This window comes from Amblyomma mixtum, chromosome 2, assembly GCF_055824585.1.
Source record: "Amblyomma mixtum isolate Tamu chromosome 2, ASM5582458v1, whole genome shotgun sequence".
NCBI classification, from domain to species: Eukaryota; Metazoa; Arthropoda; class Arachnida; order Ixodida; family Ixodidae; genus Amblyomma; species Amblyomma mixtum.
The window spans coordinates 172175842-172194904 of NC_143013.1; the positions used below are offsets into that span (position 1 = coordinate 172175842).

At 48.7% G+C, this 19063-nt stretch overlaps 1 protein-coding gene across 1 annotated transcript in view; it reads right to left on the minus strand.

Moving 5' to 3' along the window:
* Window positions 1–11259: 11259 nt before the first annotated feature.
* SppL (signal peptide peptidase-like protein) overlaps window positions 11260–19063 on the minus strand; it is an 80824-nt gene continuing 73020 nt past the window's right edge. The window contains exon 13 of the mRNA XM_089572752.1: window positions 11260–16405. Coding sequence (XP_089428878.1) covers window positions 16337–16405 — 69 coding nt within the window. The 3' untranslated portion in view covers window positions 11260–16336. The remainder of the gene's footprint in view (window positions 16406–19063) is intronic.

Below are 19063 nucleotides of genomic sequence, written 5' to 3' on the forward strand. Positions count from 1 at the left end.
AGTGTTTGTTTTTTTTTTGTTTTTTTAACTGGCCAATTTTTCCTCCTCTGCATTCATCATCAAACGGCGTTGTTTCTCTAAATGCTAGTGGCACGAATGCTTTCATGTAATCTAACTGTTAGAAATGACTGCTTGGAAAGTTATTGCACCCCGTCCACAATCGAACGCAATTCCTATAGAGGACAATTAAAAATAACATATTTCATGAATCTGGGATTATACGATTTCGTTTAATTTATTTCTCAATAAATTTTACAGTAAGGAGTACTAAAGCAGCTGAAAGACACTGCGCCCGCGCTAAGTCGCGGTCATGTTCAGTCCCAAATGTCGCCTATTTCACGCAAGAAATTTTATTTTTCGTCTAAATAGTTTATGCAGGTATGTCTTAAAGGTGCACTGAAGAGGATTCCGAACATGTTTTTTTGCCGCGGGAACTCGATCCACACGTTCCTAGCATTCTTAGAAACAGTGACTTATTGCCCTGTGTGGCCGATTTCCTCAATTAAAACGAATTAACGCCCGGCTCCCGCCTTTTTTTTTTAATTCTGCCTCGTACGGTGGGCGGAGTCGACCAACGCGTGGAGCGCCTTTCACCCAGTCCCGTGGAGGCTTTGCTTTAGCTTTATTTTGTTTTTTAAGTTTCCATGAATAAATAGTTTCATTCACAGGTAATATAGCCGCAAAATAAGCCCACAGAAATAAAAATACGCGCGGACTATTTGCTACTACTGACCACTACGTATTACTCCGCCGATGGCAGAGCGGCAAGCCGCCGCGGGACTGGGTGAAAGACGCTCCACGCGTTGGTCGACTCCGCCCATCGTACGAGGCAGAATTCAAAAAGAAAGGCGGGAGTCGGACGTTAATTCGATTTAATTGGGGAAATCGGCCACACAGGGCAGTAAATCGCAGTTTCTAAGAAAGCTCGGAACGTGTAGATCGAGTTCCCGCGGCAAAAAGACAAGTTCAGATTCCTCTTCAGTGCACCTTTAAGAAAAACATTTTAAAATCTGCCCAAATAATATTTACCTCCTATAATGCATCCTTATGAAGAACTGTGGCAACAGATATAATGAGTTCAACATTTTTTTAATGCGAGATTTGAAACTGAATTCTTAGTCCTTTGGGGCGCCGCTCGCGCGCCCATTTCACGTAAGAAATTTTATTTTTTTGTCTAAATAGTTTATGCAGGTACGTCTCAAGAAAAACAATTATATAGTCTTTTTAGCAATTTTTGCGAAAAAGGTTTCCCAAAAGCTGGAAGTTGAATTACAGAAACACCGGGATTTGCATGATGAGCGCTCGAGGAATTCATATTTATTTTCAAGATGCACATGAGGCTAAAAGAAATAGACAAAAAATTTACGGGTTACAGAAGCTGTCTGCATGGAAATGGCGGAGAACGTGCTACTTGGCTCACTGTTTAGCGAAATATTATTTGCTGCGTTCACTAGTTGCCATAAAAAGCACCATATCTAGTACACCTTCAAGGGAGCGGAAAAAACGCTCGAATTATCCGAAAGTTCGAATTATCGAATGGCCCGGAAAAACTGTCGAGAATTGCTTTTTTTTTCTCGTATGTTTCTATGACGTAACTTTTTGGCTGTGGTAGGAATAAATCAACGCTTTATTGCTTGTCGGGAGCATCGAAGCAAAACTGCTCCAAAATCACAAGGACCCCGGCCGGCATCCTTCACGGCGCGACGCTGTAGAGCTCCGCCGCTATCACAGAAGCACTGTCGCAAGTGAGGAGCATTCATCGCACGAACAGCGACCGGCACATGACGAGCGCGCAGTTCTGGTGCATCACGCGACGCGAGCGCAACCGACGGAAACAGCGCTGAAGCGGCGAGAGAAAAAAAAATGGGGTGGAGGGGAGGGAGTGAAGAAAACCCCAAACATCCTCTGAAATAAATTGTGCTCAACTGGGTTGGCTGGCTGACGCTGGCTAGTCGAGCCACCGTCGTCGTTGCTGGTTGGCGGGAAGCTCAGAAGGCAAAACCGGAACTAAGCGGTCGTACTGGGCATCTGTTATTCGCGTCCACGCCTGCCGTCGCACGAACGTTCAGAGGTGCTCGAGCGACTACGCATCATTGAACTCAGATTTTCAGTAAACCTATTTCAACAATCTCTTGCCGCACCGGTCATACACGGACGCGGCCTTCCCTTCGGAGCCCGTTCGCATTAACCGGTGCGAGACCCGTAGCGTAGGAATTAACGACCGTTCGACGCCGGCCGGGACTGAGCCGGCAGTTCCGATTATACGGATTTCCCAATTAACGGGGTCGAATTAAGGATCTTTTACTGTATAAAGGGTATTTAATTTCAAAGGAGAAAGAAATCACTGCTAGCTGTTGCATACTCCCAGAAAAAGCTCCGAATTCGCAATGTACGCAGCAGTGTAGAAACTTAAAACAAACGCAGAAAACTGCAAATATGTCACTATTGTCACTTGACCGCCCTCTGCTGACCTGCAAAAATTTAACCCCACATCGTTCCTGCAGGGGTGTGATAAGAGTGCTTTAAAACAACATGGTTATACGTTGATCATGGTCTGGGGTGAGAGGTATCGGCTGCCCAGCTTAGCCGCTAGAACAGCCTTGGAGATGACCCAGCGGAGAGAACGTGGCGAAACGACCTGCATGCCTGCGACGGCTTTTTCTCAATCCTTAACTGCAGGAATATTTTGCTAGTGCGTGCTCCATGGAATGTAATAACGCCACGGTGACTCAGTGGTTATGGCGCTCGGCTGGTTACCTGAAAGACGCGGGTTCGATCCCGGCCGCAGTGGTCGAATTTCACCGGGGGCAGAATTCTAGAAGCCCGTGTACTGTGCGTTGTAGGTGCATGTTAAAGAACCCCAGGTGGTTCAAATTTCCGGAGCCCTTCACTGTGTCGCCCCTACAGCCTGAGTCGCTTTGGGACGTTGAACCCCATAAACCTACCGACCAACCTTATAAAACTGTAGAAGCATGATATAATTTTCGATCACAGGTGCATCAAATGCACCCGCACATAAGAAGGGGGGCAGGGTGTGACAGTTAATTAAAGGAAACCATCGTTCTGCTGGGCACTCTTCGCGCTTGAATAAAACCCCTCACATTTGGCACCTGGGAATAATGTGTGCAATAACTGTTCTTCATCCCATTTTACGAACTGTAAATTCAATAAAGGTGAGCGCTTATTATTAAAGGGGTCATGACGCCATTTTTCTGACTCCAGCTATTTATGGCAAGTTGTTCGCTGTACATCTCGGATGGACAAAATATGAGCTCATTTGGGGCAGCGAGTAATTTGTTGGGTTATTGATTTTTGGCATAGCTTGGTTTTTCTGGCATGCCCATACCATATATGGTATAAGTTAGCCACTTCAGCGCAGTAGGCGCAACGCGGATCGTACGAATTTGGAACATATAGCTGAATTTGACAGGATTTATAAAAGTATTCGATTGCAATTTCCATAGGATGACCACTTGCATGCCCCTTGCTGTTTAGATTTTACAGCGAAAAGCTCTACTCCTCCCGTGCCGAGCATGAAGGTCATCTGGCTCTTAGATTTGACCTCTAACGGGAGGAGCGCCGCATGTACAAAATAGTGCGTGGCAGGTGCCTCGATCTTCTTAATCGACGCCACAGCTGCGCGCTTGGCAGTTACGTCCGCCGCTGCGCTGGCTGTTGCTTGGCCGCTCCTCCTCGCTACTTGTGGCATGTAACGCGTCACGTGACTCGCTCTTGCGTTGGCAGTCACGTCCGCCGCTGCACCGACCACCGCTCTGCGCGTGGCAAGTGCCTCGACCTTCCTCATCCACGCCATAGCTGCGCGCTTGGCAGTTACGTCCGCCGCAGCGCTGGATGCTGCTTGACCGCTCCTCCTCGCCACTTGTGGCATGTAACGCGTCACGTGACTCGCTCTTGCGCTTGGCAGACACGTCCGCTGCTGCACCGACCAGCGCTCTGCGCGTGGCAAGTGCCTCGACCTTCCTCATCCACGCCATAGCTGCGCGCTTGGCAGTTACGTCCGCCGCTGCGCTGGATGCTGCTTGGCCGCTCCTCCTCGCCACTTGTGGCATGTAATGCGTCACGTGACTCGCTCTTGCGCTTGGCAGTCAAAGTCCGCTGCTGCACCGACCACCGCTCTGCGCGTGGCAAGTGCCTCGACCTTCCTCATCCACGCCATAGCTGCGCGCTTGGCAGTTACGTCCGCCGCAGCGCTGAATGCTGCTTGACCGCTCCTCCTCGCCACTTGTGGCATGTAACGCGTCACGTGACTCGCTTTTGCGCTTGGCAGTCAAGTCCGCTGCTGCACCGACCACCGATCTGCGCGTGGCAAGTGCCTCGACCTTCCTCATCCACGCCATAGCTGCGCGCTTGGCAGTTACGTCCGCCGCTGCGCTGGATGCTGCTTGACCGCTCCTCCTCGCCACTTGTGGCATGTAACGCGTCACGTGACTCGCTCTTGCGCTTGGCAGTCAAGTCCGCTGCTGCACCGACCAGCGCTCTGCGCGTGGCAAGTGCCTCGACCTTCCTCATCCACGCCATAGCTGCGCGCTTGGCAGTTACGTCCGCCGCTGCGCTGGATGCTGCTTGGCCGCTCCTCCTCGCCACTTGTGGCATGTAACGCGTCACGTGACTCGCTTTTGCGCTTGGCAGTCAAGTCCGCTGCTGCACCGACCACCGATCTGCGCGTGGCAAGTGCCTCGACCTTCCTCATCCACGCCATAGCTGCGCGCTTGGCAGTTACGTCCGCCGTTGCGCTGGATGCTGCTTGACCGCTCCTCCTCGCCACTTGTGGCATGTAACGCGTCTCGTGACTCGCTCTTGCGCTTGGCAGTCACGTCCGCTGCTGCACCGACCGCCGCTCTGGACGCTGTCTGGAAGCTCGCTCTTGCACTTGTGGGACGTGATGCATCTCATGATTTGCTCCCACTGAAGTCTTGAAAAAATAAAAATGAACTAAAGCTAAACCGTGTCGAACTATGCTTAATAGAGCTTTCACTCTGTATATCCTGGCTCAGCTGAGTTGAGCCAGAGCCACTTTTTTGTGCGGTTGAGCATTTACTTTCCTCGTTAATCTAAAAATGCTGGAGTAAATCCTTAGCTTAATAGCGCTACTGAATGATTAAGATCCTGCGAGTATTGGGAGACCCGGGGTAATAGCACGCGGGCAGCGGTGTGAGCGCCTTCGTTTCCAACATCCGCAGTGTCCTGGAGCCCATATGACTATGGATTTAAAGTATGTATCTTCTTTAGTTCTGAGTGTTCTATTCGCGTGTTCACCAATTATTCCTCTGGTACAGATACAACATGCAGTCGTGGAGTCCGTAATTACACGAGACCTTCCCGGAAACCATATCGCCAAAGCAATCGATCGCCGCCTCCTCCGCCTGGACGATTCCCTGGTGTCGAATTGATGCCCCATTATCTAATTTCCCTTGCGCAACCGTGCATGCTATGGCTGATATCTCGTTAACCTGTCCTGCTGCCTCTACGTAAACTGCCTCTTCTATCCCACCCCATGTTCTCATGATGGCGTTCGCCCTAGCCTTTCTTCTTATATCCAGGGTGAATATTTCTCGGAATGGGCTGCAACTCGATCTTGCTGCTTGCTGGTCTTCCAAGTCCTCCGTAGACCAAATGCGTGGGAGCCCTATTCTATCGAGTACATCACTTCCTGTCCTGCTTCCTGACAGCCACATCAAAGGCCTTCAATTATTTCGTCTACAGTATTGTGAATGCCCATGTGTGGTAGCCTCTGTTCCTGCATTGACTGGGATACCAAGTGCTCTTTTGCGTACTTTGCCCATTATGACGTCCAACTTGTTCTTCTCACTTTTCTTCCATTTCAGATATGGTGCTATATGTAAGCGATTCTGCTAACAATAAAAGCCCGCATTAAGTTCATGGTTTCTTTTTTTTAAGTCCATGCTTATGGTTTAATACCCTTCTAATCATTCTTGCCACTTGGTCAGTTGTTGTCTTCAATCGCCTAATCATTTCCACGTTGTTGCCCATATGCCATCTATTAACAGACCTAAGATCTATTTTCGCAAGTTTCGCTCAGTGGTTATGGCACTCGTCTGCTGACCTGAAAGACATGGGTTCGATCCCGGCCGCGGCAGCCTAATTTCGATAGAGGCAAAATTCTAGAGGCCCGTGTACTGCACAATGTCAGTGCACAATAAAGAACCTCAGGTGGTCGAAATTTCCGGAGCCCTTCACTACGGCGTCCCTCTCAGCCTGAGTCGCTTTGGGACGTTAAACACCAATAAACAAAAATTAACAACATTTTCGCAAGTGGTACCTCTTGAATTTGCGCTCACCCGACAAATACTATAACAAGGTCAGAGTCTCTTTTCTTCCTAAATATTAGTAACTCCGATTTGTCGAGTGCACGTTGGTGTCCACAATTATAGTACTGTCGCACAATATCACCTGCACGTTGCAGTCCTTCCTGCATGCTCCCAACTGACCCTCCGGAGGTCCAAATCGTAATGTCGACAGCATACAGCATGTACTTGACACCCTGTATGCTGTCTAGCCTACTTGGTAGTCCTAATAGGTCAACGTTGAAGAGCAAAGGGGGCAGCACTGCCCCCTGCAGTGTGCCCCTACTTCCCAGTCACGTGTACTCTGACTTTACTACTCCAACATTTAGCCTAACTCTTCGATTCGAGAGAAATTCTTTAATATAATTATACATCATTACTACACAATTGCAGTCCTGTAAATTTTTTAGTATATCATGTTTCACATTATCAAAGGCACCTTTGAGGTCTAATGCTAGGATTGCCTTGGTCTGACAGCCTCTAGGTTTGTCGATGATTTCTTCTTTTAGCTGTAAAAAAGATGTATTAAGTCAAAATGTTTGGTCTGAAGCTGAACATTGTATTTGGGAAAAGGCCAGTGCTACCTAAATTTCAGTAAACTCCTTTATGTATTACTCTTTCCATCAACTTGCCGGTGCATGACGTTAGCTATATTGGCCTCAAATTCTGGATACTGATCTCTTCACCAGGTTTCGGAATGAACAGAACTTCTGCCATCTTCGATTCCCCGGAACTGTTCCTTCCGACCAGCCTTTGTTAAAGAATTTCATGACAACCTCCAACAACTTGTCACCCATTTTGGTGGTCGCCCGATCTTCGCCAGGGCAGTTATCCCTCCTCATGCCCACGATTATATAGTACACTATACCACGAGTACAGCACGCACCTCCCAGGTTGCGATCTTGGTCTATTTCCTCATTCTGTGTGCCCATGTAGTCTTCCATCTCCAGATCAACACTCTCCAATTGTATGTTTCGTTTGGTTTATGGGGTTTAACGTCCCAAAGCGAATCAGGCTATGAGGGACGCCATAGTGAAGGGCTCCTGAAATTTCGACCCCATGGGGTTCTTTAACGTGCACTGACATCGTACAGTACATGGATCTCTAGAATTTCGCCTCCTCCAATGAAATTCGACCACCGCGACTGGGATCGAACCCGCGTCTTTCGGGTCAGTAGCCAAGCGCCATAACCATTAAGTCACCGCAGCAGCGTTTCGATAGAATGTATCTCCGTTTAAGTTCTGCAATGATCTCCCTTTCGCTCCCCTTGAAGTTGAGTATGGTGAGATATGGGAGAGGACTTTGCCCTGCAGAGGGCATCAGTCTGATGATGACGGTTGTGATGACTGACACTTAAAGTACCGGGGAGCTGACATGAATGGTTCAGTCTAGGTTCAGGCCTTTATGAAGGTCCTGAAGGAGGAAAAATAATTAACCTTTAATGTGCTACGTGCGTATGAAAAAGAGCCTCACATCATTCTCATCCTCTCCGAGACTAACGTGAACTGGTCAGACATCCCACAATTTAGTCGCCACCGCATTTCAACATGCCTGCTTCAATGGCAAACTGGACAAGTTGAAATTTCTCGTAAGTTAAAACTTTATATTTATATTTGAAGGAAACCAACAATCACAGAAACCAAGAAGCACGGGGGAATGATTATTTTTAATTTTTGGTGTTGATCAATGGGAGAATAACAGTATAATTATTTTATCGCTTAAAGATAAGGTGGGACCTAAACCCACGACCTCTGAATTTCGTGTTCGGTGCTCTACGAACTGAGTTATGGCGGCAGCTGCCCAGGGTACTTATGCTGCGTGTAACCTAACCTTGAGAATGTTTGCCAGTGCCCCCCTCGTCCAAAGCGTATGTCCAGTAATACTGCGAGATCCGCATAGAACTTGATCGAACGGAGAGGGCAGAAGCTGTGCGAGAACCCTCTTATGTTACCTATGGCATAAAGACTGCCAGAACCAAGACCCTCTTTAAGCTATTGAGCAGATAAAAGAAGTGGTACGAGGGGCTCGTTATGACGTATACATACAAAGGAACCCAGCAGTCACTGGTTTCAGTGACTGGTGGGTTCCTTTGTATGTATACGTCATAACGAGCCCCTCATTCCCATTTCCTTCTTTATATTATGTGGCAGCATTTATAGTAGTCATCCGACAAGGCGCAACTGCTTAAAAACATGCCTCTAATAGTATGTGTTTAGACAAAAGATAAAATGTTTGAGGCAGTGGTACGAAGGACTCTGGCACCACATGAAGAAACAACTAAAAGTAGTGAGGAAGGCAGAGTGGCCATGTAGCACAGCATGTTCTGGTTTGCCTTGTTTTGTGGTATATCCTGCGAAACTTCACCATAAGCAAGACTCTGTACTCTGCTCCTGCATTCACCAATGCATGTAGGTAAAGACAAACGTGAGAAACATGGACCATTGAAGAACCGATAAATGCTTGTTGTTCGCCATGGGTTAGTGACGCAAAAGGACAGGCTTCATTATATGACCTAGACAAAGGGCATGTGTGTGCCACTGTGATTAAAGGCTTGCTCAGACCAAGATACAGCCAACTTTGCAAGGTTTTTGTTCTTTTCAATGTATGCATGTAGCTCGAATAGTATCTCTTCTGGCTTCAGCACTTTCAGTGAGTGCATTAGAGGACATTTTTTCTCTTTGAAGTTGTAATAGTGCTGTCAGCCTCTGCACAATATTGCCAGTTTCATCCTTGTATGCTTGATTGCCATTTCCACATGGTATACGGTAGATTCCACCGAGAAGTGTTTCTATGGGGAGCCTGTTTTTTAAAATAAGAAAAAGGCATGTAGCAACTTTTGCCTGCACGTGTGACAACTCAACGTCATAGGACTGCAACGTCCACTGATGTCGTACACTGTTGAGGTCCATATTTCTCCCGTTTCTCTTTGTGTGAATTCTCAATGCCATTGTATGTAGGTTATGAATGCATGAAGGGTTGTTCTGCAAAGAGGACACAAGTGACAGTTTATCCCAAGTGGGTGCACCAGAGAAATACAGTAATCCCTCGTTATAACGAAGTCAGCGGGATGGCGAAAAAATTCGTTATAAGCGATAATTTGATATAAGCGACCGCTCACAAAAAAGCTAAAACAGTCGAGATTTAATTGTGCCACAACTGCGAGAAAGCTGGCGGATGCCGCCGTGCAGCGTCCGCCAGCTGCGGCGGTTGCTAGGCAATGGCTCAAGGTCGGCCTCTGTGCCTCGTCGGAGCACCGCGCAATCGAAAGTTCGTGACCAATGTAGTTTTCGCTACAAAATTTGCTCGTAGCACAGTTACTTCTACTAGCAACTCAGTATTGGTCAGCGATCCTCAAAGATGATACAGTTTTCAAATTTCTTATACTAGAGTTTATTATCTATATCAAGAACAAGCTTTAGCTCATTTTTGTGATCCAGACGGGATCCAGGCTGCTCGACAGGCCGGCAGGCTCGATTTACTTCACGTTCACACAAGAAAATACAAAGCAGCCATGCTACCATAAAGTCTGCCTCCTACATTCGAGCAACGACAGCATGCTTTCGGCAACAACGCCGCCCGCAGGAACGCCGGGTGACAAACTGCGCACTGTTCCCTGGTCGCCGCTAAGCCTAGCTGGTTTCACATCGATGCCGCAGTTGTTAGCGCTTCGGGACTGGACAGCACTCAAATAAAGGCGCTATACTCGGCACCCCTTTACTGTCAACTAGTTCCATAATAAAATGTACGTTAGATTTCCGCGACGCCTTCAGCAACGAAGCTAGCAGACGGCAGGCGAACCGCATCAGGCAGGAGCAGCACCAAAGCGGCTATTGGATGAAATTTTCTTGTATCACAGTCATCACCTCTACCAGCAACACAGTATTGGCCAACGATCGTCAGAAATGAAGCATTTTTTACATTCATCTATCCTAGGGCTTGCTATGAACTTGAACAAACAATACGATTGCATTTTCAGACGCCGGCAGTCAGCATCAAGGCTGGCAGGTCACAGCCGGTCTCGACGCGCGCGAGCGAGCGCATCGAGACCGGCCGTGGGCAGGCCGGCCCGGCTCAAAGGAGCGCGCCCTACGTCATCATGACGCTGCTGCTCTCCGCGCTCGCACTGGCTCCCGCTTCCCGTCGTTGCTTTTGCCGTGAGCGGCCCGTCGTTGACATCTAGCAGGTTGGACGCAGGCAGCGAGCTGCAATCGGACGTTGCAGCGCCGTTCGCAACATGGCGCCGAGGTGAATCGCGCTTGCTTTTCGCACACGTGTCCCCGCCGTAACAACAAAATTCAGTCACCCTACCACATATTTAGAACGTTAGTCTAGTCGAATGGCGCGAATCGAGCATGACCGGCCACTTTTCCGCATCAAAGACAGCGCGGTTTTCTGGCATCGCAAAGCGCAAGGAAAACTTTATTTTCGTGTGGATTCTGTCACGGGGAACACCAGGAATGCGCTTCCGACCGAGATTAACGGTTCGGGCGCGCTGCACCATGGAATTTGGCCCCGCTAAGCAGGGGACACTCGGCACTCTCTTGGTGCCCGTTACTAGGCAGGGCACCGATCATGGGTTTGGTACTTTTGTGGCCTGTTCTATGCCTGCATGAGTCTAATTTGTCCGCGGTATTAATTTGGCTCTGCATGCGCAAAGGGTCACCGCCACGGCGGCGATGCCTCCGCTCGCCACTTCGGTCTAAGCGGGTCAAGCTCTTCGTGCGCTTCGAGTAATGCGGCTTAAAATGCAAGCGCTTGAGTCGGGACCGGAAGAAATTTCGAATAAAGCGATATTTCGAGTAAAGCGATTTCGTTATAACCAGGGATTACTGTAAATTTCAAATGAGCAGTCAAACAGTTTGTAGCATGTGTGTACTTACTGACATTTCAAAAGGTGTACAAGGCTGTTTGAAGTGACAAAAGAGGCAAGAAATTCGGTCCTTTGTAAGGCTTTATTAAAAAACCAGACAGACAAAAAAGTCTAAAACAACAGCCATTCATTCATCACACTCACTTTGTGCTTGGCCTTCAAGAGAGCAGACACTGAGGTGTGTGTCAAGAGTGGCAACACTTGAGCCCACACCCCATGGTTCACTCTTCCAAGTCATGACACACGCTTCCCACACTTCCAGTTCATTTAGCTCTCTCACAACAGTATAGTTATGATACTGAACAAGCCACAAAACACAGCACATGATATAAAACCCTTCTGCCACTGCAGCTCACTCTACAATTTGCCGAGCGCTAATCTCAAAAGTACAACGATGATGTTGCAGTGGCGCGTCACCACGGCTGCGTCCAACTGGAAGCCGCAAATTCACATTTCAATATATCTATATACACGTTTTGTATGTATATATTTATATATATATATAATATATAATCTAATATGAAACGACCAACTCTCAAAGGAGAGAAGAGGGAGAGGGGCCTCGCCATCGCATATCACGCGTAGAGCTGCTGCTGTCAGCCGATTCTCGATTGTGTACAGGAATGCAATAAATAATCAACGACCTACAAAAACTGACGCCCGGAAAGCCACCCGATGCTGGCGCACTCCTAAGAAACCCCGGGAAGACTGGGAGGAGGAAATGCTTTAGACAATGGCGATGACCGACCGACTGAAAGACCGCGAAGCTGCCACACAGACGCCTCCTCTGCAACCTGCAAGCGGGCCGTTGGCCGCAATAAGAAGCGCACAGTCAATCGACACTGACAGTGCGAGTGCTCTCCGAGAGACTAGCGATGCATGCAAATGTGGGCGGGGAAGAGGCCACAGGTTCTGGCCGCTCTTCCAGTTTATTCCTTTTTTCTTCCTTCCTGCCCGCTGGGCAGAAACACAGATGAGTGCGTTCTAAGCGAAATGAGACAAGCCGTGTGCGAACATCTGCTACAACTGTGCGACGAGGAACAAACAAAGGATGTGCGAGTCTGCTGCAAAGGCTTCGGCAGGGCATCAGCTCCTCTGCGCTTCTTGTGCACAGTATCCAACGTTTGACAGCTCTGTTCCCTGGACATAAGCCACAAGCTTCTTGACAGCAGTGATGAGCGTGCCGATTGGTTCTTTTCGACTTCCTTGGAATAGCCAAACCAATTTCAATGTTATCTTGTTTGGTTACAGTGCAGAGCACAACTCACTGTACTCAGCTCTTGGGTTTCTCATACACTGCGGTACTTCCTTCAGCAAAAACAATGTGAGGCTTGCTACGACTACAGATAAATTTCAAAGCAACAGTAGTGCTGGTGCTCGACTGCCACAAACTGGAGCAGCCAATGCAGAAAAAACAGGAGAGTATTTCATGAAAGTGTTCAACAAAGTAGAGGCCAAAAGTGCCATCTCAGCCAAGATGCGCAAGCTTTCGTGGGCTGTGCACTTGTGGTGTCGTATGAAGCAATGGCAGGAAAATGAATGACCAAAGTGGGTAGTCTTTCGTTGCTCCATACAGAGTTTGGATGGGTCAGACACATCACATGCAATAGCATCTCTGGGCGTGTCCAGGAAAAGCAATGTGCGCTGTATATGCCGAGCTTTTGGCTTTAAAGTTCCGTGTCCTATGTGCAAGTGTAGGAGGCGTGTGCGTGCGTGCATGTGTGCATGCGACCACAACTTAACAAAGTGTCCCACTACTTATCGCACAAACTTTAAGTGGTAGAAAACACCAGCTGTGGCTACTACAAGTTCTATCTGCAAGTCAACCTGGTGGGTAGGAGGTAACAAAAATGAACAAAAAAATGTGGCACGCATTACCTTACGGGGCATTGTGCGCGGAGAAGCTACGTTGAGAAGAAAGATTGTTGAGGCCCGTTCACAGAAGGAGGCAAAAAGAACAGTGCACCTGAGAATAGTCAACATCGCCATAACATCTTGGCGAATTCTGATTCCCGATGAAGTTTTAAGGTAGCAGTCTCGTCACGCTTAAACGCCATTCACACTCGTCACGGCATTCCTCTTCTAAGCACTAGTTTTTGGGGACCCTCTAGAGTAGGTGGCACTCTTCTGCATACAAGGGTACGACAAAGAATGCACCAGGAGCTGTGTGTGTGTGTGTAAAGGCACAAACCAGGAAAAAGCTGAAGCAAACTGAAGGAGCACTCTAAATGCACGATAACCAGCTGCAGTTTCATAGTTGGTCAGCTAACTAGGTGCTCCTGTACATGCTGCTTTAAGGCTTGTGAAAGGTTTCGTTACTCCTGGTTTGGTGCTCAGAAGCAGCATGTGACATAGTAAGAGAGAACAGCTTGCTTCAACACCACAATAATAAAAGCTCTGCGCTAAAACACTGGCAACTGCAACTATTTCAGAATTGGGCACAATGTAAACCTACTCTCAAGGAGCATAATTAAATGGTGCTTGTGCAAAACATCTGCGAAGAGGGAAAAATGCAGTTCTCACATCCCCCTTTCAGGTTTCTGTGCCATAACAACACTGTTTCTATAAGGGTGGGCATAGACCATGAATTTAGTGCCTCAACTGACCTGTGTTATACTACCAAGACTACACTGTTGCGAAGTCGGTCAAATGTTTAGGGGAATCCCCCAAGGTGGAGTGGATGAGTAATTACTCCCTTATTGCAAAGTCCTTACAGCTCATTGCCACAAAGCAAAACCTAACTGGCACCTGCGCCTAATGATCCCACACTGTCAATATGGTCAGTGGCAAATACAGCACATTTGGCAATTGCATCTACTTAGGCACTCCAAGCACATTTATACTTGGCAGTGGACCAGGACAACTCAGGACGTGGCTTTTTGTGCCACCCAGCAGTCCCGAATGACTGCGGCACATCTCAGCAACACAAAAGTGGCAAGAAACAAAGTAGCCTGGCTGAAGGAGCAAGCTATCGCAACCGAACAAGGAAAGCTCGAGGCACAAAAGAGCACTCGCACATCTCTCTGGAAGTGCAAAGTTGCGGCTGAAAAAAATGAATGAAGTGTGAGAAGACGCGAACAATGATAAATGATTCCATAAATAAGAAGTCGAGGCACGCAAAAGTCAAAAGGGGTGGGGGGGGGGGGGGGGGGGGGTACTGCAAGGAGCAACCACATCAAACAAAAGGTCCAACCAGAAAAGGGGAGTGGGGGTGGACAAGTTGCCGCACGAGGCAAGGGCACCCGCAAACAGCAGCACTCCTGTGCAACTCGTGTGTGCTGTTGCGTGCATAAAATGCAGTCTTCTTGCATCACTTTGCTGAAAAAAAAACAAAAAAACAGAGGGGCGGACACTAGCAGAGATGGCGTGCAATGCAGAGCTGTTAGTTGCAGTGCAGAAGGACCACTGCATAGTAACCTTGGATCGCACAGAGCTGCCACAAGCATCGGCTCAGTGTTTCTTCATTCGATGGGTACGCTCATAACCTGGCCAAACAGTAACAAGTGTCAACGTGCTCAGGGTACAGCCATCATTACCCGTCTTTCGGAAGAGATTGTGGACAGAACGAAGCTGCTCACTAAAAGCTGTGCTCTTGTTTTCGCTCCAAGTGGGAATGAAACAGTCTGTAGTGACCCCCGCTGGGCAGGAGTTGGAGGTGATGATTAAGAGCCCAGGTTTGTGATCACGAAGCTTTGATTCTTGCAACACAGAGTGTGGGTCCTGCGTTGCAGTCCCTGAACAGAGCGTCAACACAGATGTGACCGGGGAGCACAAAGTATGCTTGGCTGCAGTACAGAGCCAGACATTTGTCGACGCACCATCCGCAGGAAAGGTATCGTCAGCACAAAAGAGCACAAGGATGGAAAACCAGAGTAGCTGTCTCTTGAGGTGCAGAAAAACTCTGTGGGTTGTAATTACGGCATTGCAACAACTATGCTCATCTTTAATCATCATCTCCAGTGAGTTCCTACCTGACTGACCACTGCAGAGATGACACGTCCAAATTTCCGGGGCTTTAAAATAAAAAAACTGACAGACGATTACTACAGTAACGATGGTAACACACAATCTGAGAGCAGGTTTTGCTCTGCTACTCTGTGCCAATGTGCTATCTGTCACACGCCTATACACACCACCTATCAGGCGATGTGTTACGCCGACAATGCCGATGCCGACTATGACGCGGAACGCAGGAACGGATGCCTAAGACCTGCACTCTACAGAATAAACCAGCTCAGCGATTCACTGCACTCAACGGTAGCCTTACACAACACGCTCACAGCACACAAGTTAGGACGACTGCAACACAACAAACAAGACGGGAGAAGCAAAATAAAAGCCTCAGCCCTCATGCTAACAGTTTCTCTGTCCACACTCTCTGCAGGTGTTACCTTACTTCACGCTTCTGCTGTGCAGACATTAATGAGACAATTTAAGTCGCCACTATCGCGAAAAGCACGTGAGCTTCCCCGACTCTAGAGAGGAAGGCCAGGTGATGAGGTCCAGCCTGGTCCCAACACAAGAACAGCCCAATGTATCTCCCTTGGGGATTTTTCTTCGAAGGATCACCAAAATGTGGGTCTGCTGCTCCGCTACAGAAACGGCAATGCTTGAAAGGACAGGAACAGTGCCCGACCTTTTAAATGCTGGAAGACTCGTGTTTGGGACCGAACTGGCACCCACCTTTGCAGCCTCTTTTTCTGGCTCTTGCCCACTTGCCCCAGAAAGATGCCTTTTAAAAACAGACTGCAACACCATGTCGAATGGGGGGTAACTCTGCCGAGGCTCAGTTGCTTCCTTCCTTCAGTCCCAGCCGAGGTGCAGCCAGCCACAGGCGGGCCTTGCGGCAGAGTCACCATTCCTTGTCAGGGGAACGATGAGGGTCAATGCGAAGCAGCCACCACTCGACCGGCATTTCCTGCGGTGGCAGTCATTGTCCTTGTGGGGATGATGAGAGGAGAGGGGGGAGTGGTGAGAGGGGTGGCGCGATGAGGTCTACACATTCTTCCGGGCGCGTGGGGCAGTCAATGTCCCTCACGCACGCGCACACACACGCAAACACCCATACACACCCGCGAATGCGGGCACACGCGAGCGAGAAGGGGAGTGCTAAAGCAGCGGGCAGGTGCGGCGATGCCTGTCAGACGTCCAGGTGCTTGGAAGGCGGGCTGCTGATGAATGGCTCACTCCACATTCGCCTCAAGTCGCCCTGTCGGTGAGAGCAAGGCCACAGAGTTTAGCGCGGAGACACTTCGCTCAAGAGGGGCACGGCACGCACAAAACCTGCGCACTCTTTGTTTGAGCACCACACTCTCTGAACCAACTAGCACTCCAAAGTGAGGGCTCCTTGAATCAACCAGGAAAGCACATGTATTTCTGAAAGCCTTGCCACGGAACAAACCAGGCAATGAGTTACATGTGCTATCGTGCTCAATATGAGCCGCGACACAGGAGTTGTGGCTGGGGTGGTCAGTTATAGAAGCACTGACAGACAAGCTGAGCTGGAAATTTGTGCAATTATCCACCGATGCAATGAACAATGTCCACTTAATGTTTCTGCAGCTTGGGTACGCTGTATAAGGGTGCATTATTTTACTATGTATAAAGAGGAATCAACCCCAGGTTCACTCTGAACGCATTGCAAATCATACTGAGCGCAACAATACTTCATCATACACAGCAGAACCCCGCTATTATTATTTTCAAGGGATCGCGAAAAAAAAGTCAAGAAAGAACATAACAGCTCAGAAATGCAGTAAAGAATAAAACGTGACAAAAATTGTATGTCGTTGTCTGCTCCTTTTTATTTTTTCTTGAACGAGCCCGTTTTGTCAGATATTTTGGACACCCGGAGGAAAATGCTGAACACAGTGTTCATCAACAGTATGATTTCTTCAGTGCAATCAAAAGGATCTTGCCTATGAATTTGGCGTAGCATGATTTGGATATCATATGCTCGGGGAAGTGCTTTGTGCAGACATTTTCAATCAGCTGCAATATCCTATCTGCTCTGGCGATTGCGTGGTGCCAAAGTTCTAGGCAAGCAGGCTCCGATGGAGCCTTAAAAAGTGGTACAGTTGAATCCCGCGACAACGAATAATTTTTTATTCCCCTTCAGTAACCCATAGGAATTAATGCCCTAAATTTCTCTGCACAACGAACAATTTTTACAGAGCATTTCCGCTTCAACGAAATTTTCGCGAGCAAAATCGAAACCGAAACAAGTGTCGAAAAAGAAGTTCAAGCCAAATCCAAAGCCATAATAAGCATGAAATCACGTGACGGTAGTGTCGCCATTTTGGCTTTGTGTTGTGGTCGCGTCATTTCGCAGCGTGTCTCTTCGTTGACGACGACGTGCTTTCATCCGTTTGCGGGACACGATGTCAACGCAAGTGAAGAGACGCAAAACCCTTTCACTCGAGCTGAAAGCTCAAATCATCGCCCAAGTGGAAAGCGGAAGGAAGAAAGCGGCAATCGCTGAAGACTTTGGAATTCCGGCAAGTTCGCTGTCTACGATCCTCAAAAGTAAGGACAGCGTAAAAAAGGCACTTGCTTCAGGCACATCCTTCAAGCATAAAAAGGTGACGCGGCCCCTCCATGAAGAGTTGGACAAAGCAGTGCATGCGTGGTTTATTGAAGCCCGAGCCAGGAACGTCCCACTCACCGGAAGCATCGTCCAGCAAAAAGCATTGAACTATGCGTGCCTACTCGGCATTGACGATTTTAAAGCCAGCATTGGCTGGCTCAACCGTTTTAAGGCTCGCCATGATATCGTCGGAAAAGTGTTGTGTGGCGAATCGATGTCCGCCGACGTTGACGGAGCTACTGCGTGGAAGGCGAGCAACGTGGCCGGCATTTTAAGCGACTTCGCGCCGGCAGATATTTACAACGCCGATGAGACCGGGCTGTTCTATGAGATGTTGCCGGCCAGGACGCTCAACTTTAAGGGGAAGCGCTGTCATGGGGGTAAACACAGCAAAAAGCGCATTACGGTGCTGCTTTGCACCAACATGGATGGCTCGGACAAACGTCCGCCGTTAGTCATAGGAAAAAGTGCCAAGCCGCGCTGTTTTAAGGGGACCCGTAGCCTACCCGTGCAGTACAAGGTGAACAACAAGTCGTGCATGACCCGCGCTATTTTCAGTGAGTGGATGGTAGCATTCGACCGCGACATGAAGCGGCAGGGCCGTAAAGTTTGCCTGCTTTTGGACAACTGTTCATCTCATCACTGTGACGAAGTCGAGCTTACTAACACGGAGCTGAGGTTTTCCCCGCCTAATTGCACATCAGTCCGACAGCCTCTCGATCAGGGGGTAATTCTGAGCCTGAAGCGTGCCTACCGTGGGCGGTTAATTCAGCGGCTGCTCTTCAACATCGAAACCGGCCGAGAGACGAAGGTGGATATGTACGTGGCGCTGCAAATTATGTCTGCTGCCTGGAGCTCACTGGGTCGCTCAATAATAGCGAACTGTTTCAGGCATGCAGGATTTGCCGAAGAACGACGAAATTCGGCTGACGTAACACCACACGTTACAGACGACAACGGTGAAGGGGCGTCACCGGCTCCGGATATCACGGCCGCCTGGAAAGCGCTGGAAGAAACGGGAAACGTGCCGCCTGATATTGACCTCGATGAATACATCGGCGCTGACGCCTGTGTTATCGCTCATGAAGACTTAAGTGATGAGCAGATCATAAAAGCCGCCCGGAATGATGACTCTTCCCATGACGAAGGTGACATTCAGGACGAAGGTAACTTGCAGGATGCACCCGCTGCGGCAACCGCCTCGAAGGTGATGGACGCGTTCGATTTCATTCGGAATTTCCTTGCTGTCCATGATGACGATGTCGCAATGGGTTTGCTGAC